Below are 23,358 nucleotides of genomic sequence, written 5' to 3'. Positions count from 1 at the left end.
TCCCGACATGAAAGGCACTCTGTAAATTTAATTTTGTTGTTGTTGTTTAGACTTTGGAATAGCAGATTATGCAACAAATGGGAGAATAACATAGGAACAATCTTATTAAAAAAACAAGATAAACAGTGAAGAACACAGTTCTAGTTACAACAATCTAATTTTTTCAGATGACCTTAGATATCAGAACAAGAAGATTTAGCATATTATAATGTTGAGGTTTATTTATTGTAAACCTTACTCAGATTACAGCGAATGTCCAAGTGGTAAGTATTATGAGCTTGTCAATGTAGTACATGATTGCTTCCTGATTCAGTGTCAGGAAGCCCATAAAGGGCAGTTATTTCCTTGACATAGTTCCAGTCAGTGACCCCTACACCGTTCATAGAGTAAAAGTCTACAGTGACCACAACTCAATACCATATGGTTTCAAAAAGCACAAGCACACAACCAAACTCTAGTGTACGGCTTTATACGAGAAAATATCAGAGATATGAGGGCTGAGCTAAGAGCCATAGACTGGAAGGCTTTACTCAAGCAAACAATTTGAGGAAACCTGAACATCTACCAAAAACATGCAGAGCAAGTTGATTAAATGTATACCCAAGTGCAGCAGAGGCAAATTAAGATCAATTAACTAATTCAGTCATAAAGCACAGGATGCAAGGTAGAATCCTTCTTGGTCTGTGTGGCTCAGTAGCAATGCATTGTTCATCCAATAAGGGAGAAAGCTGATGTTTCTGTTTTACATTTTGAACCTACAACTCTCTGATTCAGAGGACACAGAGCTATACCAACTGAGCCAGGCTGACACATGATCTGAGATGTTTTGCTTTCTTTCAAAAAATATTCTTAGGACCAGTTTTAAAAGAAATACAGTATACACGAAGTTTGGAGGACATGCAGCAAGTCCACTGAGCAAATGACTGTGAAATCATAAACCTCTTTGGTAACCATGAGACAGGTAGAACAAAATAACAATCACTGCCTAAAGTATTTGGGTTGGGGGGGAGTAGGGAAGTTTCTTTCAGATATATTTATAAAAAGCCATAAGAGTACATTACAAGCTGATACTACAATTTCAGTCATCCTCCAGCACTCAAAAACATTGAGATGGACAACTTAAAAAAGCTTGTGAATTTGTAAGAGAAAAATAATTGTCTGGGAAATTAAAAATTAAATATGCAACAACTACGGCTTTATATAGCAGCCTTCACGCTGGGTAGCCTACCAGAGCTCTTGACATTGGACACTGCTGTGCAAATTGCTCTTGCGTTTGCCTACAAATACAGTCACTACACCTTACAGTAGTACTGCTAAATGCTTTGAGATTTTTCAACAATGTGTTAAGGCGCTACATCAAAAGAAATGATTAACCATTAATATAGTTAATATATTATCTTAAAGGGGAACAGAAAAGAATAAGGACTTCCTGGCCGTGAGGCCGCTGCTGACATACCTTCCTGAACACTGAGCCACAGGTACAAGCGGTGACATCTGACAATAATAATTATTGCATTTGATAATAGTACCTTATCACGTCTTCAAGACGTCTTAAAGCGCTCCAACAACAAGTTACATTTGTATAGCGCTTTGCACATTGGGAGGACGTCCCAAGGTGCTGGAGGGTGCACGTGAAGGTGTAGTGACTGTGCATTTTATGGGGGGGAAACGTGGAAGTTGAGAGGAGACACTGCGCGCAGTGCTCACACCCGTCACATCACACACACGTTCTCCCCGCGGTATTGTGACGTCACAGAGGTAACCATGGAGCCGGGGAACGCCGTGTGATCCCGGGCTGAAGCGCTACTGTGACGTCACAGAGGTAACCATGGAGCCGGGGAACGCCGTGTGGGCGGCGGTGCGGGGGCTGCGGCCCGCGGGCCGCACTCACCTGTGCAGCGCCCGGAGGCTCAGGCTGACCAGCGGCGTGTTCAGGAGGCGGCAGAACTGCTTGGGGGTGGCCGCCCCCAGTCTCTCCCCGCTCCCCCCCGCGGGCAGCACGGCCCCCACCCAGAAATCCACCTCCCGGCTCGCCGCGGCCCTCTCCTCGCCCGGGCCAGGCCGGTTGCCAAGCCACGTTGGAGCCGCTCCGGCCCCGAGGCTCTGGGCCGCTCCCGCCTCCTCCTCCTCCTCCTCCATGGGAACAGCCGAGGAGAAGCCTGAGGGACGCGCTGCACCGGCCCTGTCCCTGTGAGGGGCTGTGAGCTAAAGGCCGGCGCCCCCGAAGCCTCCGGGGACCAGAGATACCGATAACCTCCTTTGCCTTTAATCTGAATTACTTTCCCTTTTGCTCCTCGGACCGCGGCGCCGCACACACTCCTCGTGCGGTTACCAGAGCCATCTTTGTGCGGGGCACCGCTCTGCAACCCGAGCCCCGGGGCCTCCATCCGGGGTCTGGGTCTAGGTTCAGATTTACAATGCTAATTTTTTCTTATCTGATTATTATTATTATTATCCGTTATTATTATCTGTGGTTATTATTATTATCTGTGGTTATTATTATTATCTGTGGTTATTATTATTATCTGTGGTTATTATTATTATCTGTGGTTATTATTATTATCTGTGGTTATTATTATTATCTGTGGTTATTATTATTATCTGTGGTTATTATTATTATCTGTGGTTATTATTATTATCTGTGGTTATTATTATTATCTGTGGTTGCTAAACTGTTGTCTTCTTTTCAGCGGCCGGTAGTCACCTCGAATTATCAAATGTTGCTGCAGATATTGCAATACATTTCTCTGATGATCTTCAACCTACATCTACTGTCTCCCACTCTCTGCTGAATGAAAGCTGCTATACTGTCACCAGTTCTTTATCCCCATTTTTGTGGATCCATAAAACAAGTTTATAGTGACAATTGAAGTAGGGGTAAAAGCCAGTGTTAAACTTAACCAGTCTTGCTGCAGGTCCTTCCTATTGCTATTGCAGTTATGCTGGGACAGTCAAGCCACCCTGCTGACTGACTGACCTTGAGCAAGGTCAGAGTCAGTCATCCTGATGACTGTAAGAATCTTGCCCTCTCGAGATTAGTTTGGACCATCTGCCCACAGCAGCATCAACCTGCTTTTCAAATGCGTCCAGTGTCCTATCCAGGACCATCCTTACTGGGCAACCTATTCCAGTCGTTAATTACCTTGTGAGTAAAGAAACACTTACTAGTATCTGTCCTGAAATTGCCCTTTGCAAATCTTCTCAACTTGGAGAAGGCTTCCTCATCTATGCTGTTGAAGGTGAGCGTTTAAAAAGGAACTGGATAACAACAACATGCATTTATATAGCCCCCTTCACCTACGATGATGCCTCTGAGTGTTACACAATGGTGGGAGTGAATGCTGAGCTAGGAGGAAGGGGAGGTTGAATATGTAATAATAATCCTTGCATTTGATATAGCGCCTTATCACATCATTGACACGTCTCAAAGCATTTCACAGGATGTAGTGTAAAGTGGATTGACTGTATTTTGTGAGTGAAATAGTGGGAATTGAAGATAGATAAAGAGGGGATGTGGCAGAGAGATCGCTGAAGAGTGTTCCAGAGGTTGGAGATGTCGTGACTGAAGACTTGGCAACTGATGGAGAGGGATAAACAAATATAGAGGAATAGGATTAGAGGAGATAATTGCAGTTGGGGAGTGAGCACCAAACACAGACACAATGAGCTGAATGGCTACTTTCTATGCTGCAAACCTTCTATGATTCTACATAGTGTAATGATAGCATATGGCATATGCATTATAATCAATTAAACCTTTAGCTATTTACCAATTACAAATGCCCTGTTTTACATAAAAATCTCATCATAATATTTAACTTCCTGGATTGTTTGCTTACTTAATCCTGAGTCAGCCTTTTTGCTGTTTGAAAATTTGGCCCATCTATCACCATCTATTACCCATGTTATCACCCTGTTTCATAAAAAGGTTCAGAATTCTAGCAAAACTGAATCTTGCCTGCCCATCATGCATACAGTACAGGTCCCTAAAATGATCCCTAGTATTGGATTTCTGGATGGTCTATAGAATCTATACCAACTGGGTTACTTTGCACAGCCTGCTCCAAAGCTACTGACCCAGTTGCCCACCCCCAGCTCAGCAAACAACAGCTTGCTTCATGTCCCCTGAGCGAACCGCTTTGCCATCAGTGAGCAAACTTTCAGCTATCCTGCCTCACTGTTTGGAACTCCATAGGGGAGTCCTTCCGTCTCAACGCACCCACCTTTCCATTTTAAAGCCTTCCTTAAGACCTATCCCCCAATGTGAAATAAGTGTCAATCATTATTATTTTAACAATTTTGAAACAGAGCATTTAAAAAACTGGATTATTTCCTAGTACTACGTGAACATAGATTGAATTGTTTGTATTTCATGCCCAGTTTACACTGCTGGAAGCAAAGCAAAATGCTTCCAGCAGTGATAAAAAGAAGTAAGTCTGATTACTTCCTGCTCATAATCACTTTGCCTGGGGCCTGAGAAGAGTTCTGATTGTGTGTAAAAACTAGGTATTAGTTTTTAATGTTATTAAAGAGTCAGTCGCCCGACTGTCTTTCAATAACATTAAAAATGATTTCTTAAAAGTTCTTGGGTGGTCTGTTGGCCCTTCTAAAACCTCTTAAGGGATTATTTTCAAGAATATTCTTGTTCAATTTGCACCGTTTGCAATTTTCTGTGCAAACTATACTTGACTAACTGTAACTAATGTGTAAATGTACATTAATATTTTAAAGGCAGGTCCGACACAAGACAAAAAGTCCTTCTGTTGGACATTATAAGATGAATTTTTTGACATTGGTGTGGAGGAAATTAGAATTTGGGACATGAAGCAAGCTGTTGTTTGCTGAACTGGGGGTGGGCAACTGGGTCAGTAGCTTTGGAGCAGGTCCCAGCGTCCAGAGATTTCAAAGGCTGTGCAAAGTAACCCAGAATTTCACATACAGTTTACTTTGAGAAAATATTTTTTTCTATGGAGAACAAATTGCACTCAGAATGTTGATGGACCATCAAGATAGCACACTGAAACTAACAGCATTGAATACCTTGGGCTGCAAACTGTTGGTGAGAAATCTAATGGGCAGATAAAATAACAGTCTATAATTGTCAACATGGGTAGCAGATTGATGGCATTCAAATGAACTGAATACACTACATCGCAAGGAAACTATTCTTTTGAGGGATGGGGTAGTTCAATGAAGAATAAAGGGAATTTGGCAACTTAGAGGCCTCGGGGTACTGTAACATTGGGTTCATTTGGACAGCTCAATTTCAAAGTTTGAATGACTAGGTGAGCATCATTATCAATAGGCTGGGGCTCCTTGATTCCTGAGACACTGAGTTTCTCAAAATAAGCTATCTCTAGATGACTCGCCAAACCTAATTGAAGGTATCTGCTTTCAGATATACCTAGAAGGGATTCAATTATAGACTGTTATTTTATCTGCCAAAGGTGGGGCAACCAACAGTTTGCAGCCCAACTGTTAGTTTCAGTGTGCTAAGTGCAATTTGTTCTCCATAGAAAAAAATATTTTGAAACACTATAGAAAATCACATCTATAAAATAGTGGCATTACCTAGAGCCTTTACTTACCAGGATTAATTCTTTCTCTTCGTTGTTTGTTTAATGAATACCACTTAGAAAGGTGTGTATATAAATGTTATCATGGAAATTACATTGATACCATAGGACAATACAGTACCGGAAACCCATAGTCATTTCTGCAAGGAACTATAGCCTTAGGCTACTTTTTTGAACAAATGACTGTGAAATCATAAACCTCTTTGGTAACCATGAAACAGGTAGAACAAAATAACAATCACTGCCTAATGTTTTCAGTCTATGTTTTTGAGGGGGGTAGCTGGGGTAAGGAAGTTTCTTTCATATATATTTTTATAAAAAGCTATATGAGTACATCACAAGCTGTTACTACAATTTCAGTCACCCTCCAGCACTCAAAAACATTGAGATGGACAACTAAAAAAAGTTTGTGAATTTGTAAGAAAAAAAATTGTCTGGTCAATTAAAAATCCAACAACTTGCATTTATTAGCCCACAAAATATAGTCAATTCACTTTACAATGTATTCTGTGAAGTGCTCTGAGACGTCTTGAAGACAAGATAGGGCTCTATATCAAATGCAAGGATTATTATACAGCACCCCTCATGCAGGGTAGCAACCCAGAGTGCTTGAAAAATAACTCCTGGGGGTGTTGAAAGCTCAAAGTATAAAAGTATTTTGTGGTGTGATTTGAAGATCCCTGATTAAAAGCCCAGTGTTTGCTGTGTTTGTAGAATTCAGACAGGGTGGGAGTGGGGGCACTAAATTAGTGTCTCAGGATTAGACAGGGGAAATTAGTCAGGGCCCCTGCTCCTGATTGATATCCAGTGACCTCGGCTGGAAAGTACACATGTGGATGTCGATGAGGACAGGATCTGTGGTCAGTTATGATAAGCCCCTGTGGTCATCTTGTCTGCTAACACTCACTGTTTGCAGTGTATGTTCATACATAAAACAGGCACTTAGATGAGTTACCAGAAGGCCTATTGAAACTCATGGAACCATATCCCAGCTTGAGTCACAGACCTCAAGAAAGATGGAGAGGGAAAGAAAAATCACATAATGTTTGCTTAAATATCTTAGTTTATTTAATTCCAGCAAAAAAAAGACAGAAAAATAAATTTGCCAAAATTATAATCATGGTTCATTGTAAATGTATCACAGGAAAGTTACTGTGGGAGAAACATTACTTGTGAATGAAGTGCGAGCTGGAATTGAAATGTGATCACTTGAGAAGTAGAGGTGAAAAAGGCCCTTTGGCCATTTTGATATCCAGAATACCCACTCTACTGTCTTCCTTGAACTGTTTTCAACTGAATCCATTATCCCAATGTCTACTCTCTTCCTAGTAACCCACCTCAGTTTGATTAACCTTTGTGTAAAGCAATACTTCCGAGTGTCTGTCCTATATTTGCATTTCAAAACAGTGAACCTGCACCCTTTTGTCCTGTTGCTTTGGCATATCAAACTATTGTTCTGGGTTTACCTTTGATATAACTCTATCAGACCCCTCTGAAATGCTTCTTAAAGATGAACAGACTCTTTTTATAGTACAAAGAAACCCCATTAAAGAACGCCATTGTGTAGTGGTGTCTCACTTCTGAATGGAAGCACAGTACACAAAACCTATGGGGCTGACGAGCTAACAATGGCCAACTTCCAGGTCATCAGGTGAACCTTGAGGTCACTTACTGTACATTGTGTACAAGCGCACCATAGCCAGAAAGTGCCATTGGTGTCACTTGCTGCACCTGAGCAAACACGTTATGCATAGGAAACACAGTTGATGTTGTATCAATACAATACAAAACTACATTTGTGTAGCGCCTTTCACGTCCAAAGGAAGCGACATGAGTGGGTTTCTTGCTCATCGCATGCATGTCAATGTAGTTTGTGGCATTTCCTGCAAGTAGTGCGCAGGTAACAGGACGTGATGCCAGCAGTGACCTGGCAGTCCAGAAGTTGGATTGTCAGGTCACGTTTTGCATATAACACAATAAAAATTACATTTGTAAAGCTCCTTTTACGTCGGGAGGACGTCTCAAAGCGCTGAACAGTCAGGGATTAGGATCCGAGCGGGAGGAGGGGTGGGGGTTGAGATCAGGGAGAGTGGAAGGCAGAGAGGGTAGGAGGATGGCCGAAGGCACGGTTGAAGAGGCGGATCTTGAAAGAAGAAAGGGAAGGAGCGAGATAAAGGGAATGTGGAATAGAGTTCCAGAGGGGGTGCAGAGAGGCTGAAGGCCCAACTGCCTATGGTGGGGTGGGCCAGGCAGGGGAAATGGAGTAGGCGAGAGCCTGCTGAGTGGAGGGTGCGGACAGGTTGATTTGGGGTTAGCAGGTCGGAGAGGTAGGAAGGATCAAGGCCATGGAGGGACTTGAAGGTGAGGACGAGGATTTTGAACTCAATCTTGGGTGTCATGTGGTCACGGAGCCTGGTGCAGGAGAGGACACAAGCTGCAGAGTTCTGGTTGATCTGCAGCTTGTGGAGGGAAGAGTTGGGAACGCTGACAGGCAGGCTGTTGGCATTGTCAAGCCTAATTGTAATGAAGGCATGTGTGAGGATTTTGGCAGCCTGAGGGGTGAGGCAGTGGCGGAGTCGGGCAGTGTTGCAGAGGTGGGGGAAGGCAGTGCGGGTCATGGCATGGATGTGGGGAGAAAGGAGACTTGAGGGTCGAAAAAGATGCCAAGGTTCCTGAGTGGCTTGGTGAGGTGGAGTGTGCATCTGTGGATGTTGATGCTCCCAGTGCCTGAGATGCGAAGGTGCTGGCATGAGCCAATCAGGAGAGCCTCTGTCTTGCAGACGTTCAACTGTAGAAAGTTGGCTCTCATCTAGGACTTGAGGACATAAATAGTCCTGGAGTCGAGGGTGGAGGCAGAGAGATAGAATTGGATGTCATCCGCAAACACATGGAAGTTGAAGAGAAGAGGATCGAGGACAGAGCCCTGAGGAACACCGCACAAGACGGTGGGGGGGGGCTAGAGGAGAAGCCATTTGTGGAGACAAAGTGGAACCAGTGTGAGAGATAGGAACTGAACCATTCAAGGACAGAAGCTTGAAGGTTGAAGTAGAGGGAGGCAGTGGAGGAGGATAGAGTGGTCCACAGTGTTGTGGACAGCAGAGAGGACGAGGAGACAGAGGGATCCCCGGTCACAGATGGACAGATTATCATTTATCACCTTGACCAAAGCTGTTTCCATGCTGTGGATTTGTAAAGGGAGTGGCAGGACATGAAGGAGTGAAGCTGGGAAGTAACAACTCTTTCAAGGATCTTGGAAAAGAAAGGGAGGTTGGAGATGGGGCAGTAGTTTGTCAGTAGGGATTGGTCCAGGGAAGGTTTGTTTAGGATAGGGGTGATGAAGGCTATTTTTAGGGGAATGGGAACAGTGCCAGTTGACAGTGAGAGGTTGATGAGGTCTGAGATTAAAGGGGCGAGACGGTGGAGCTGGGATGTAAGGAGAGGGGTAGGGATGGAGTCAAAGGAGAAGGTGGTGGGCTTCATGTGGGTTATAGTGGTGGCAAGAGAGGAGGGAAAAACAGGTTCAAAAGTGAGGAGGGAGGGATGGGTGGGGGCTGGAGTGTGAGGGAGAAATGAGGAGGGGGTGGCGGTCGAAAGGGCAGAGGTAGCTGAACGGATCCCCTCGATTTTGGTCTTGAGGAAATCCAGCATCTCTTCACAGTTGGAGTTGGAGGAGAGGATGAACGAGGCGTGAGAGAGTGGACGGAGGAGCCGGTTGATAGTGGAGCAGAGGAGCTTGGGGTTGTCCTTGGCCTCCAAGATTATCTTGGACTAGAAGGACAATTTAACGGATGCGAGAGCAGAGCGGTAGGTTTTTACGTGGTCTAACCGCTAGCCCACCAGCAGATATAACACATCTAATGAGAGTTTGGACCCAACCTTCTACATTATATTGAGGTTTCCCTCTACATCCCTCTCATATTGGAGATAAGCCTCCTTGTTCTCTTCTATACCGTATCTACAGCCTGGGTAGCTTCCTTATGTCACAAAAACCATAATGAATTCTGAACACCAGGATTGGAAACTCATGCTTTCATTGTATTTAATGTTAAATGACTTCTTCCACACCAGGCTGCATGACCCTACCACCCCCGTTTTCCCGAGGATGGAGTTCAAAATCCTTGTCCTCGCCTTCAAACCCATCACAGCCTTGCCCCTTCGTATCTCTGTTAACCCCTTGTCAACCTGTCCGTTCTCTCCACTCAGCCTGCTCCACGTCACCCGCCTGGCCCAGCCCCCACCAGCAGTCGAGCCTTCAGCCTCTCTGGCCCCACCCTCTGGAACTCCACCTCACACATGCTTTGCCTCGCTCCCTCCTTTGACTCCTTCAAGGCACGTCTCAAGACCCGCTTCTTCGATTGCCCCTTTGGCCACCTTCCTACCCTCCACCCTCCTCCTCCACCCTCCTGATCCCAATCTGCTCAGGTCCAAATTTCTGACTGACCAGTGCCTTGGGACATCCTCTTGACGTGAAAGGCGCTGTACAAATGTAGTTTGTTGTTGTTAAAATAAATTGTTGTGACTAATTATATTACATGGTCGTGCTGTATCATTTAAAGATCTATTATTAGCGTTTACTCCTTTTTTGAATTTTAGGGCAGAGAAAGTGTATTAGTGAATCAAATTGTCCAACAAGGCTTCAAGGGATTGCCTAGTCAAACATGGTACTTTTATATCTCATTGAAAAATTGATACATCAATTATCTTCTAGTAAAGATGATAAGTTTGCATCTAAAAAGTCAGGGATAAGAATGAGATGAACGTCTACAGGCCTGAGAAAAACTTCACCATTTTCATATTTCTTTTCTGAAAATGTTAAGCAGAAAGCATGATTTTGCCCAAGTGCAGCACAGAACAAAGCCACAGCAGCACAGACTGCAGTGTCTTGTTTCAAATAGTGTACGTAGGGCAAAACTCATTGTTCAGGATCGCTTCTGGCTCTTCTGTCATTTTAGAAAGCTGGAGAGTGATGGTGTGACCTCTGGTACATGCAATTACAACAGAGATAAAGACAACTGATAGGAATATATGGATGAATGGACAAAGAAGCTGAGACTTGATTGATGCTTTTCCTATAGTTTTATTTTGTGAGAAAGCACATGACACTGGTGGAAGACATTAAAAAGTCTAGACAAAATGGCTTCTTAAATCAAAACAGTGGATTTGTAAAGAAATTAACAGTGATTTGCCTTTGAGTTATTGGTAATGTAAAGCTAATTTTAGAGTTTGTACACTCTTAAAAACCCTGCAACAAAAAGTTCAAAGTAAGACTGGAAAATTTGAATAGCAAGAACGCTATTACCAATACAAAGTGTATCTTACATTATACATACAGTATTTACATTCCAATCTCTGACTACAAAATATGAAAAATATTTAGATACATGACAAAACCATAAAAACATACAATGAATATTTCTCTAGTACCAAATGTAACTGTTTATTAAATAATTACATTGAAAAATAATAAATAGATAGCGAAAGCTCTTTGTAACTGCTGAAATGCACATGTCCTCATTCAGATTTAATAGGAGAATTGGCTTATATAGTCCTTGTCCATTAAATAAACATTGCATGTAGTTGCTTTAAATGAGCCAATGGAATCAAGTTTTGGTGGACTCTATGTTAAATGGTAAGCTCCTGGATGGTTGTCTGCAATGCTATCGCTCTGTGTGAAGGGCACTATATAAATGCAAGTTGTTGTTTGTATTCATAAACAACAGAAACTAATAAAATTTTCGATTGCGTTGAATAAATAACGAATGATGGGTTAGGTAATGGTAAATAAATGTTCACAATTTATTTACTTCATACCCTTGTTCTGCTACTCTTTGGGCCCCGAAGATGCATCATTAAATTTCTGGAGGCACAGCAGATTTGAGAACAAGATATTTTAAATCACACGTGGAGCACTAAGCAGATTAGTGTTCTTAATGCAGGAAATATCAACTGTATCTACATAGAATAACCAGTTCATCTGAAAAAGAAGAAATAATATTCACCAGAAGCAAAAAAATAAAGGATAACTGGGACAATTGAAGCTTCTTTGGCTTCAAACAGAAGGGACTGCAGTTCGAATCAGTGCTGAGGAGCCAACATTGCTGCATCTCATTTTAATTTCTGTTTGAACAGACCAACGCTGCACCATCACTGCCTGTCTGGAGCTGTGTTGGGTGTGAATGATGCACAGTGAGGAATGCTATTGAAAACGTTAAAGCACCAGGACCCCGAGCAGGTGCTGCCGGTGCAGGGATCTGGTGAATAATACTTATATGCCGGACCGTACCACTCATCCTTCTTTATTGAATCATACCTAACACGTACGGAATAAGCTTTAGTTAATAAAATGCAGAACAGCAACAGCAATAGGGGAGGGGGCAGTCAGTCCATCCCATCCCATCCATCCCTGCCCAGTGCGGTCCAGGCAGTGGGAGGAATTCACTGCTTATCCTCGATGTCGTGCCAGTTGGCCTTGTGCCTGGCCTCCCCCCTGCCCGCCTTGCGGGATCTTTTCTTGCTCTGGGATGGCCTCTTTTTGGCCTCCTCCAAGTTGACGTGGCCCGACTCGTTGTGCTGGCGGGTGTACCTCTTGCACTTGCAGGAGGTGACCACCGTGATCTTGTAGGTGCGGGTGCCCCCGTTCTGGCACTGGAGCTGGATCCTCTGGGTGCGGGTCTTGTCGGTCACACAGCGCCACTCCTGGGTGTTTCTCCTGCTCCAGTACTTTCTGCCGTAGCCCCCGATCCAATTGGGGAGGACCGGCATCGGTAAGCACTCCCCAGCGCAGACCAACTCCTTCACCGGGTTAATGCTGGTGCACAGCCCGTCCGAAATGTATTTGGTGGATCTCAGTTCCCGGCAGCCGACCTGAGTGCGATCTGCAATTTTTTTTGTGTCGGAAGAAGAGGGGAGAGGAAAACTGTCACAGTGAGTTGTGGCTCTGCAAAAAAAAATTCCCACATCACCGGGGAATCCGCCCAACCCTCGTGCGTCCGCAGCCTCCGCCCCTTTGACTGCATGTGTTGTCCCCACTGCCTGAAACTTCACCTGCGAATGTGTTTGCCAAACAGATCCCCCGTTTGTGTTGTAAATATCAAGTCAGCATTCACTCGATGTTTTGTCATATGTTCCTTCTGGGCCCTGGAAGGTCATCGGCAATAAAGCCGCGCAAGACATGCAAGAGACTTTATGGCTCAAATAAGTCTGAGCTGTGATTCCCTTTCAGTCGGTTTTTGGAGGCTTTGCCTCGCTAAGTCGACGTGTGATACTGCACTGATCTGAAGTGTCCTGTCATCTCCAGTGCTGTAAACGCTCACCACTTCAAAGTGAGTTAATTTAACTATATTTAGAAGGATGCACTCGTGATTCACTGCCAATGCTCTTCTGTGAGTCCACCCGACACACAGTAACCTGACTGTGAGCACACTTTCAATTTGGAATAAGTGCACTGAAATTCTGCCGACACGAACATCTGCCACTTAAGTGCTGTCGGTTCCTTTGAAGGCAGTACAAAGATAGGTTAATTTCAAGTTTAGTCAACACGATAGCGCATGTAATCCTAGCAACTGTAACCCAAAACTAGCTCAACATTCAAATGTCACTTGAAACCCTCATGCAATGTGTGTCTGTTTCTCACAAACCCACTTGCATATACAAACCCATATGCAGAAACTCAAGGAGAGTTTTTTTTAATGACTTATTTTTAACAGTTTATTGCAATCCGAACAGGGTACTCCACAAAGTTTAAAATCACAGGCAATTTAATACAGTAGTAAGATCTGAAAGAGCAGCTCAATTTCCTGGATAGTGTATTTATTAAAGCTTTGATAATATATTTATTTTTTGCACTTCAATCTTTGTCCCTCTTTTGCTTTCATTCCATCATTTTTCTCTCTTTTTTTATGTGCAATTAGATGCATTCTACACGCCAGTCATGTTATAAATCAGATCATTTAGTGCGTAGAAACATTTGTTTGCAATACAGGTACATCAAAAATAATTTGAATTATACGCCTGCAGATATGTGAACAGTTAATTTCACAGAAAAATGCGGTGAATAAGTCATACCTACAATATGGAATATTTAAAATCACATTGAAATTATTTTTTTTAAAACATATGTAAAAACATACCATTGCGATTCAGCTGCACGGAGGTAGGTTGTCGTCCTCCATTTCTTGCTTGATTTGACGTTAAATTGCTTGGGCTTTCAGGTCTTACCACATGGTGATTGTACAATATTTCTGTAGCATCATTTTTTGCTTGTCCAACACCCTTGTCAAAAGCAAAGCAGCTTTCGAAAAAGATGCACACTATCACAAAGAAAGTGCAATCAAACGGCTGCAAAACCATGGCTCTAAGACGTCTCAGAGTGAAGACCTGGTTGTAAAGCTGCAGGTTTTGTACAGGAGGAGTTTCTGTGCCTCCCTTTTATAAAGCTCCTTGGCTCTCATTCAAGTGAAAACACTGTGAAGCTTCAGAATGGAAACCCACACAAAGCCTTGTAACCAATGGCAAACCGATCACACACACACACACACACACACAAGTGTGGTCTATGCAAATTGCACGTCAGTTTCAAATTTCACACTACTCGTGTTTCACATTGTGAAATATTTCTTTTGTAACGCCCCTTAAAGAAACACTACCCTCAATGGCATATGCCACACGCTGATCTTTCGAAGGTGCACACCCAACGCGGTTTGTTTTACAAATCTCGAATTGTTTTGAAAGATTACGATGCATGGGATTCATGGTGTTGAGGAATCATTCATAAATTATAAGTGTGTATTGCTCCTGTAATCAGCGGAAAAGTAAGAAAAATATTTTCTTACAAAATTGCACTAAACTGTATTGTCGTTTATAATACATACTGACTACATCATTGTCAGTACCACACAATGACAAAAAAATCCTGTACTAGTGGTTTGCCACCACTTAATATAAATAGGGACATTTGACAGAAATCACTTAATCTTTTCAGATAATAAAAACAATTTTCAAACAGCTTCGTGAGCTTGCTAATTAAATCCGTACTTTCAATGGGAGTTTCTCAAATACCACAAGTATTGTTTTTAAAAAACGGAAAATGGCAAATAAATCTAATGCGGAGTTTAAAATAAGAGTGTGCAATATTACCGCGACCTCATTACGTGCCACACAGAGACACTGCCACACAGCCTGATTCCAGGACCCTCAGAATGCTTCCCACTGCCTCAATATTATTAATGAAAATTGATACAGCTTGCATATATTATTTGAACTAATACTGGGATGGAATGTATGGAGGTCTGTGAACTCAATCATGGCATGCTGTTCACTAGCCAAAACTGCCCATAAGTTTTGCCTTTGTAGTTTGTAGCATTGTCAGACCTTTTCAGTGCAGTTCGGTTTTTGTAATAGACTGATAGGTCTGTTATTCTGCATATTAGAGGAACATTGTGTTTTAGCTTGCTGTTCTTGATAATAAGATTTCTAATGTTGTGATTCTATAATAATGAAATAATGTCTGATTTGATATAGCACCTTTCATGTTAGGAAGATGTCTCAAAGTTCTTTGTAGGATTTACCTACAGTGATTATATTTTTGTAGGCGAATGCAACAGCCAATTTGTAGGCAGAAAATGTCTCACAAACAACCACAAATTGAATGACCACTAGGAAGAGAAACCTCTAAATGAAAAATGAGCAGTGTAAAAACGCATGCAATTTTTCAAAAACAATTATTACCCTATTTATAGTGCAATTACCATTCTGTATGCAAATCAAATGGATACTGAAAATGTAGTACAAATTAGATTTAAAATATAGTGATTCTAATCCAAATCGCACAACAGAAACTACCTCCAAAGGTCTGAAATTCCACAGAATCTTCGCCTGTAAGGAAATGTGATCTTGAGATTTAACAACGTGCAGAATTCTGAAAAATTCTTAAATTCAGCCTTAATTTCTTAGTCAGTTCTTAAACCAAACTTACTTCTAAAATTAAAATTAAATTTTAAGAATTTTCTCATTTCTGTGCAGTCTTAAATTGATTATGTGTGTCTTATTTTTGTTTAAGACACACAAAATCAATTTAAATGTTATCAGTTAGCACATTGAACCAGTTTTTATATTAAATAAGTGCTCACACTCTTGGTTCTTTAATAACCAATTCTTCTCCATTCTTCGCAGCCCATTCAGAGTAAATTTGAGTGGGAAATCAGAATCCTGCTCCAAATTCATCTTGTGATGACCAATTGCCTCAATAATGTAAGTGAGGCATTTAACTGCATGTACGCACCATCTTTAAACTGTCCCTGCTTTCCTTGTAATTTATGAGATAATCACCAAGAATGATATGTTCATTATTATATCTGTTACTATTATGTGATAGAAATGAAGAGAGGACCAGGGGAGGGGGTGTAGACATGTTAGCTAGAGATTGCTCTCAGCTTTATCTAAATTGCAGAGCACGGTTTTCTTTACTTAAGCAAATTGTAGCATGCTGCTCCTTTAAACATGTACTACAGTGTCAATTTTATGGGTGTGATTCCATTATCAATCAGCTGAACCTGAAAATGATAGCACTTCAAAAATGCAACCGTGGGCTTCCTTATGGCCCCATTAATAAAATAAACGTGTGGCGTAACACCTAACAATAGTCACCAGAAAAGTGCTAGATTCAGTATCTGTTCTGCGATGAATTAGGTGCTCTCAACTGGGACAGCAGTGAGAGTGCTATGAATAGACGTCTCATGAGCTACAAGAAAAAAGCACAGTTCCTGCTGTCAGATCATTATCCAGTAACCAGTACTTGAAAAATGAATGTATACATTCGGTGACAACATAGTTGACAAAGGCACGGCTGCCATACTTGTGTGGTTGAAGAGCCTGCTTTCCCTCACTTTTTGTTCATCATGAAGAAGCGCTGTTTGAGTGACGTATCAGAAGGCTGACAGCATCCATAGAACCATATAACTTACTTACTGCCTTCAGGAGAAGGTAAAGCTTGACTGGAGAGAGTGAGGGGTGGTGGGAGGGGGGGATTTAAGTACAATACTTCAGTGGCTGTAGCTCTATATTTCAATTAAATATTTTTACATTATTTTCTTTGAAGCACTTTGAGACATCTCAATGACGTGATAAGGCGTTATATCAAATGTAAGGGTTATTATTATTTATTATGTTTTAATTCATCAAACAAACCTCCAAGTTATATGTTAACTCCTACTCCCTCCATGAGCCCCTCCAATCTGGTTTCCATACTGCTCACAGCATGGAAACAGCTCTGGTCAAGGTCACAAATGGCATCCTGACCATGTGTGACCAGGGCTCCCTCTGCCTCCTCGTCCTTCTTGACCTTTCTGCGCCTTTGATACTGTGGACCACTCAATCCTCCTCCACCGCCTCTCCTCCCACCTCAACCTTTAAGGTTCTGTCTTGACTGGTTCAGGTCCTACTTTTCACACCGCCTCCACTTCGTCTCAGCAAACAGCTTCTCCTCCACCCCCCGCACCGTCTTGTGCAGCGTTCCTCAGGGCTCTGTCCTCGGTCCTCACCTCTTCACCCTCTACATACTCCCCATTTGTGACATAATCCGCAAGCATGGGGTAAATTTCTATATGTATGCGGATGAGACCCAACTCTCTCTCTCTGCCTCCACCCTCAACTCCAGGACTACTGGCGTCCTGACCGACTGCCGTCCGACATCAAATTCTGGACGAGTGACATCTTTCTCCAACTGAAAGTCAGCAAGACCGAGGCCCACCTGATTGTCTCGCGCCAGCGCCTCCGCACCTTGGACCCTGGCAGCATCAGCCTCCACGGCTGCACACTCAGCCTCACTAAGCCAGTCAGGAACTTGGGTGTCTTGCTTGACCCTGAACTGTCTCCCCCACATCCGCGCCATGACCAGCACTGTCACACCACCTCTGCAACATTACCAGACTCTGCCACTCCCTCACTCCTCAGGCTACCGAAACCCTCACCCATGCATTTGTCATATCAAGGCTCGATTATGGAAACTCCCTCCTCATCGGCCTTCCCAACTCTTCCCTTCACAAGCTGCAGATCATCCAAAATTCTGCAGCTCATGTACTCTCGCGCACCAGGCTCCGCGACCCCATCACTCGCACCCTCGCCCGACTCCACTGGCTCCCCATCCCCCAGAGGATCGAGTTCAAGATCCTCACTTTCAAGGCCATCCATGGCCTTGTCCCCTCCTACCTCTCTGACCTGCTGACTCCCTACAAACCTGCCCGCTCCCTCCAATCAGCGAGCTCCGGGCTGCTTCATATCTCCTAATCCGCCCCTACCATCGGTGGCCGGGGTTTCGTCCTCTCTGCTCCCTCACTCTGGAACTCCATCCCACAGTCCTTTCGCCTCGCTTCCTCCCTTGCCACCTTCAAGGCCGGTCTCAAGACCCTCCTCTTCGATCGTGCCTTCAGTCGCCCTCCCACCTCTCTGCCGTCCCTCACCCCTACCCCATCCCTTCCCCATGCTCGGGTCCTGACTCCTGACTGTCCAGCGCCTTGGGACGTCCTCCTGATGTGAAAGGCACTCTATAAATGTAATTTTGTTGTTGTTGTTGTTAGGGAGTGCAATCTACATTGTTTGTGAGAAAGAGCTAGATAACATAACAATAACATTAGGTATGCAATCTTCCTCACATCCTGAGAGAAAAAATATCAATGCTCAGATGTTTGTGGCTTGAGAGCAAAGTAGATACGTGACAAAATATTTGATCAGAACAAACACGTCTAGAACCAAAGTAAGCGAACAGCACAGCCAAGTGAGCAATAAATATGTCAGTTTCGCATAAATGTGCCCAAAGTATTTTTTTACATAACAATTTAAAGAGACTGTAAATGACTGAACATGTTGTAGTTTTCATCAAATGAAGCCTTCATTGTTTTAAGATTTAGTAATGCTTACAGTAAAACAGGATGTAATTAAACAATCACGGAAGCAGACAAAACGTGTCAGTGGAATGTGAGAATTTTAACAAAAATTGATTTTTTTTGGTGGGGGAGTTCAAAGTAACCCTTTAGGGTTTTTTTTTAGAGATAACCAACAAAACGGTATTTTGCCAAAATACACCACTTCCAATGATAAATTCTATGTGAATCCTGGCCTCTTGACAGTACTGGACTAAAACTAAATGGAGAAGAATACAGACCTCAGCTCTGATTTTCCATCACCATAGATATTACTTCCACTCAGTCACCCTCTGGCCTGTGGTCTGCTTGAGGTGAGCAACCTGTTGTGTGCAGAAATCATGGTGAATGCATGGTAAATGCATGAATTTTGATAAAATCACTTAAGGCATAGAAATGCTACCATATATGTTGGGTTCTGCAGTGGGACAAAAGTGCACTCTTCTAAGTTATGTAGCTCCTGCTGGAAGTACAATTGTTCATTAACAAATATTAAAATGCATTCATAGAAAAGTCTATCAAGCCTCTCCTGGTGTTCAGAGTTGAAAGGTTATGTCTTTTAGTACTAAAACTACTGAAGTTAAGATTAATCTAGAGGTTATAGCGGTAAAAAAGGTAACCTGATAGAGGATTTCAATATTGAGAAGGGTTCTGGTAGGTTAACTAGTAAAAGATTACTTCCACTGGGCATCTAGTTAATAAGGGAAGGCACAAATTTATAAAAGGGTGATTACAAAAATAATTAAAGGGTAAGTTAGAAAAAGGTTTTCACACAGAGGGTGGTTGGAATATCGAGTTCTCTACTCTCTAAAAGCACAATTGAAATAGATAATTTTAAAGGAATAAATATTTTAAAATACAGTAGTTCAATAAAAATACATAAACAATTTAAAAGGAAATTAGATCCTTGGAAAAGATGAATGTTAAATTGTGTTTGGAGAGTGTGATTGGATTAAGAGTCTTATGTTGCTGCCAAATATCAGTGCAGACTTGATAGGACAAAGGAAAGATTTCTGTGCTGTTACATTCTATGAATTTTTGATTCTAGGTCCATGTTCACAACCTCCCTGCATTACATTTGTATCTCTCTGCTGAACCTGTCCAAGGATCTGTCCATTACCTTTACTTTTAAATCAATCCATGATATCTGGCAGCGAGTTGTGTTTACACTTATGCTACTTTGCAGTCGACAATGAACTGTATGGGAGTTACTATACGCATTCACTCCACTTTACAATATATCCTGTGAAGCATTTTGGGACGTTCTCCTGAAGTGAAAAGTACAATGTCAAATTGCGAGGATTGTTATTATTATAGGTACATACTTCCAACAAAACCAGAGGTAATACAAGAGACCTAAGCGTCCAAATTTCTGTGCAATACAATTCAGTGTTGCTCAATTGTAGCACGTTTAGTATTTATTTTTGATAGCTACAAAAAAATACTATTTACTGAGTATTGACAGCAACAACAAAATTAAATTTGTATAGCGCCTTTCACGTCGGGAGGACATCCCAAGGCGCTGAACAGTCAGGAATCAGGACCCGAGTGTGGGGAGGCAGGTTTGGGGTGAGAGAGGGCAGAGAGGTAGGAGGGCAGCGGAAGGCATAGTCAAAAAGGAGGGCCTTGAGTCATGCCTTGAAGGAGGCAAGAGAGGGAGCAAGGCAAAGGAATAGTGGGATGAAGTTTCAAAGAGTGAGGGGAGAGTAGCCTGAAAGCCCGGCCGCTGATGGTACGAGACAATTGAAGAAAAAGTAGCTGAAAGAAGAAAAAGTAGCTGAAGCTATTTCAAAAGGATTCTGTCGCTGCTTAAAAAAATTAATTTCTCTTGAATTCCAAGTGAGTTTAAAGAAAGGATTTGTATTTTTATAGAACCTTATCTCACCAAAATATCTCAAAGCACTTAATAGGTAATTACTGCCAAGCACAAAGAACTATTTTTTTGGTCGGCAAAAATCTTTCAAAAATCTTTAAAATTATAATTCAAGCATAAATTGCCACTGGCTAATGAATAGTTATTCTGAAGGGCATCCAGATTGACAAACTGTGTCATGTTTATATCTACAATCAAGACAAGGCAAACCACTCACTAATTGTATATTGACATATGACACAATGTCTGCTACAGGCAGACAAATTAAATGTATATCAATTATTTACATGATTGACCTCAGAAATAAAGGGGCTTTGTGTAAATATGTCCATCTGAACAAAGAAAATAACACACAGCATATTGCTACAGAGCTAATCCCGGGGAGGCAAGCGTTACATTTTCAAAAATAGCATTCATTCAAAATATTTGTATGTATTTCATGATTAGTAAGTAATAATGAAGAACCCAAATTATAAAAAGTATGAATTTATATATAGCATAATATTAGTATAAATATATATTTTTTCATTTTATTTTTTCCAAATAAATTTGGATGAGTATAATTTTGCAAACAATCCGATACATTTAGGATTCATTCAAAGAATTGAAATTAGAATTGAAAATTATGTAACAGTTTAAGAATATCTTCTAAACATATAACAGAACAATACAAATTTCTTAAAATTCGCAGTTGGTAAACAAAGGTCAACTTTACATAATGGTTGTTAAACAACCACATGATAGGTTTGTGAATCAGCGTTCATGTTTGATTATATGAAATTTATTGCACAGTATCAAACTGTGAAGCAAAAAAAACTAATTGCTACCCTCTGGTGGTTATTTGTTTCAATGCACCTTATTGTTCTTAATGGTGCTTTTTAAAATTGATTTGACTGCTCGTGATATATTTTTAACCTCGGAATACGAGTAAACTTAATACTGCTAATGCTGTTTTTACTTATTTGTATGGAATTGTTAATACAAGGACTCAGTGAAGGAAGCAGCTGTCTTAAAAGGGGAATGGTTGCCTGAAATACAGAGTGGTGTGCGACAAGTTATGATGAAATGACCAGTCAGATATATGTTTCGTGGACACTTGCCATTTGTATGAATAGACTTTTGTCCCTGGGACAGATATCCCATTGATATAAATTCTGTATATCTAATAGCAAACAGTGTGGCCCACAAAGCAATAAACGTTTAGCAAAAAAATTTAAAACAAAAAGCAATAGAGTGCAAGGATGACACAATGACAAAGAGCAATGAAGCACAAACTACAAACAATAACACAATAATACAGTTATCATTTAAGTGTAGGATTATTTGGCAGAAATACAGCTGTGTAACAGTAGATTGTGCAATAATCTGGTCCTGACAGGAATAATACAATGGATAAAATAAATCATACAGTTTTAGAGTTAGAGCAACCAAGAAAATATGTCTAATCTGGCTTATTTTAAGATGATACATACAGTAACTGGTTGATATAGTTTGGCTGATGAAGTTTTACAGCTAACAATTGCAATCTGGCAAACATGCCACAGTTGTTCCAATATGTAACCTGGCAACAACAACAACAACAACTTGTATTTATCTAGCACCCTTCATGCGGGTAGAGTCTCAGAGCGCTTAACAGTGGTAGGGCCTGACCCTGAGCCAGGGGGAGGTAACTGTAAGCACCGACGAAAAGGAAGGTCTTCAGGCGTGATCTGAAAAAGGGGGAGGAGGTGGCAAGATTGAGGAATTGAGGGAAAGAGTTCCAAAATTTTGGGGCATAATGGCTGAAAGCATGGCTGCCGATGGTGGAGTGGAGGGTACGAAGGACAAGCAGGAGGTTGGAGCCAGCCGAGCGGAAGGTGGTGGTGCAGAGTTTAGAGCGGGTGAGCATATGAGTGCCGGAGTTTTTAATTAACTGGATTTTGTGGATGGTGGGAGTTGGGGAGACCAGTGAGGAGAGCATTGGAATAGTCGAGACGGGAGGTGACGAAAGGGTGGGAGAGGATTTTGGCTGCAAGGGATGTGCAAGAGTGTGCACAATGTGTTTAGATGCACAGTTGTGACACTGTGTTGACAATTCAGGGGTGGACTGGCTGTATGGTAAATTGAGTGCCCCCATGAATCGCTCCCAATGCTAACCACCCCATGCAGCTTAGATCAGAAGTTCCATTTAAGCACCATCAAAGTTTTTAAACGCACAATATTTTATGGTTGATGGCAACCACACTAATGGGAGCACCACCATGCAGATTGGGGGATGCATTTTACGTGCAATTTCAAACCATTTCAGGGAGCAATTCCCACGACTGGTACACATACTGTTTTCAGGACACCAACTACAGAAACTGTGTTGAGGCTCAGTTACATAGTGTGTTGGAGGCTCAGTTACACAGTGTGTTGAGGCTCAGTTACACAGTGTGTTGGAGGCTCAGTTACACAGTTGAGGCTCAGTTACACAGTGTGTTGGAGGCTCAGTTACACAGTGTGTTGGAGGCTCAGTTACACAGTGTGTTGGAGGCTCAGTTACACAGTGAGTTGGGGCTCAGTGACACAGTGAGTTGAGGCTCAGTTACACAGTGTGTTGAGGCTCAGTTACACGGTGTGTTGGGGCTCAGTTACACAGTGTGTTGGGGCTCAGTTACACAGTGTGTTGGGGCTCAGTTACACAGTGAGTTGGGTCTCAGTGACACAGTGAGTTGGGGCCCAGTTACACAGTGAGTTGGGGCTCAGTTACACAGTGAGTTGGGGCTCAGTTACAAGGTGTGTTGGAGGCTCAGTTACACAGTGTGTTGAGGCTCAGTTACACAGTGAGTTGGGGCTCAGTGACACAGTGAGTTGGGGCTCAGTTACACAGTGAGTTGGGGCTCAGTGACACAGTGAGTTGGGGCTCAGTTACACGGTGTGTTGGAGGCTCAGTTACACAGTGAGTTGGGGCTCAGTGACACAGTGAGTTGGGGCTCAGTTACACAGTGAGTTGGGGCTCAGTTACACAGTGTGT

General features: G+C 42.3%; 2 protein-coding genes across 2 annotated transcripts in view; both read right to left on the bottom strand.

Annotated features, from left to right (window-relative positions):
* Nucleotides 1–2,387, bottom strand: part of crppa (CDP-L-ribitol pyrophosphorylase A) — a 157,827-nt gene extending 155,440 nt beyond the window's left edge. The window contains exons 1-2 of the mRNA XM_007899729.2: nucleotides 2,178–2,387; nucleotides 1,892–2,046 (exon numbers count right to left, since the gene is read on the bottom strand). Coding sequence (XP_007897920.2) covers nucleotides 1,892–2,046; nucleotides 2,178–2,387 — 365 coding nt within the window. The remainder of the gene's footprint in view (nucleotides 1–1,891; nucleotides 2,047–2,177) is intronic.
* Nucleotides 2,388–10,633: 8,246 nt separating this feature from the next.
* On the bottom strand, nucleotides 10,634–14,069 carry sostdc1a (sclerostin domain containing 1a). Its single transcript, XM_007899706.2, has 2 exons — nucleotides 13,706–14,069; nucleotides 10,634–12,451 (listed from the first exon to the last, which is right to left on the bottom strand). The coding sequence occupies exons 1-2, from the start codon at nucleotides 13,923–13,925 to the stop codon at nucleotides 12,012–12,014; spliced, it is 660 nt and encodes a 219-aa protein (XP_007897897.1). The 5' UTR covers nucleotides 13,926–14,069; the 3' UTR covers nucleotides 10,634–12,011.
* Nucleotides 14,070–23,358: the final 9,289 nt, after the last annotated feature.

The sequence above is a fragment of the Callorhinchus milii genome, unplaced genomic scaffold (genome assembly GCF_018977255.1).
Source record: "Callorhinchus milii isolate IMCB2004 unplaced genomic scaffold, IMCB_Cmil_1.0 Scaffold2, whole genome shotgun sequence".
Taxonomy (NCBI): domain Eukaryota; kingdom Metazoa; phylum Chordata; class Chondrichthyes; order Chimaeriformes; family Callorhinchidae; genus Callorhinchus; species Callorhinchus milii.
This window is presented reverse-complemented; position numbering and strand designations above follow the sequence as displayed.

What these genes read in the sequence shown, in the direction of transcription:
- sostdc1a (XM_007899706.2), bottom strand. Translation starts at nt 13,925, where the DNA reads ATGGTTTTGCAGCCGTTTGATTGCACTTTCTTTGTGATAGTGTGCATC. An exon ending in CGTGCAGCTGAATCGCAATG is followed by an intron (nt 12,452 to 13,705) that starts GTATGTTTTTAC and finishes AAAAAATTGCAG; the next exon opens with ATCGCACTCAGGTCGGCTGC.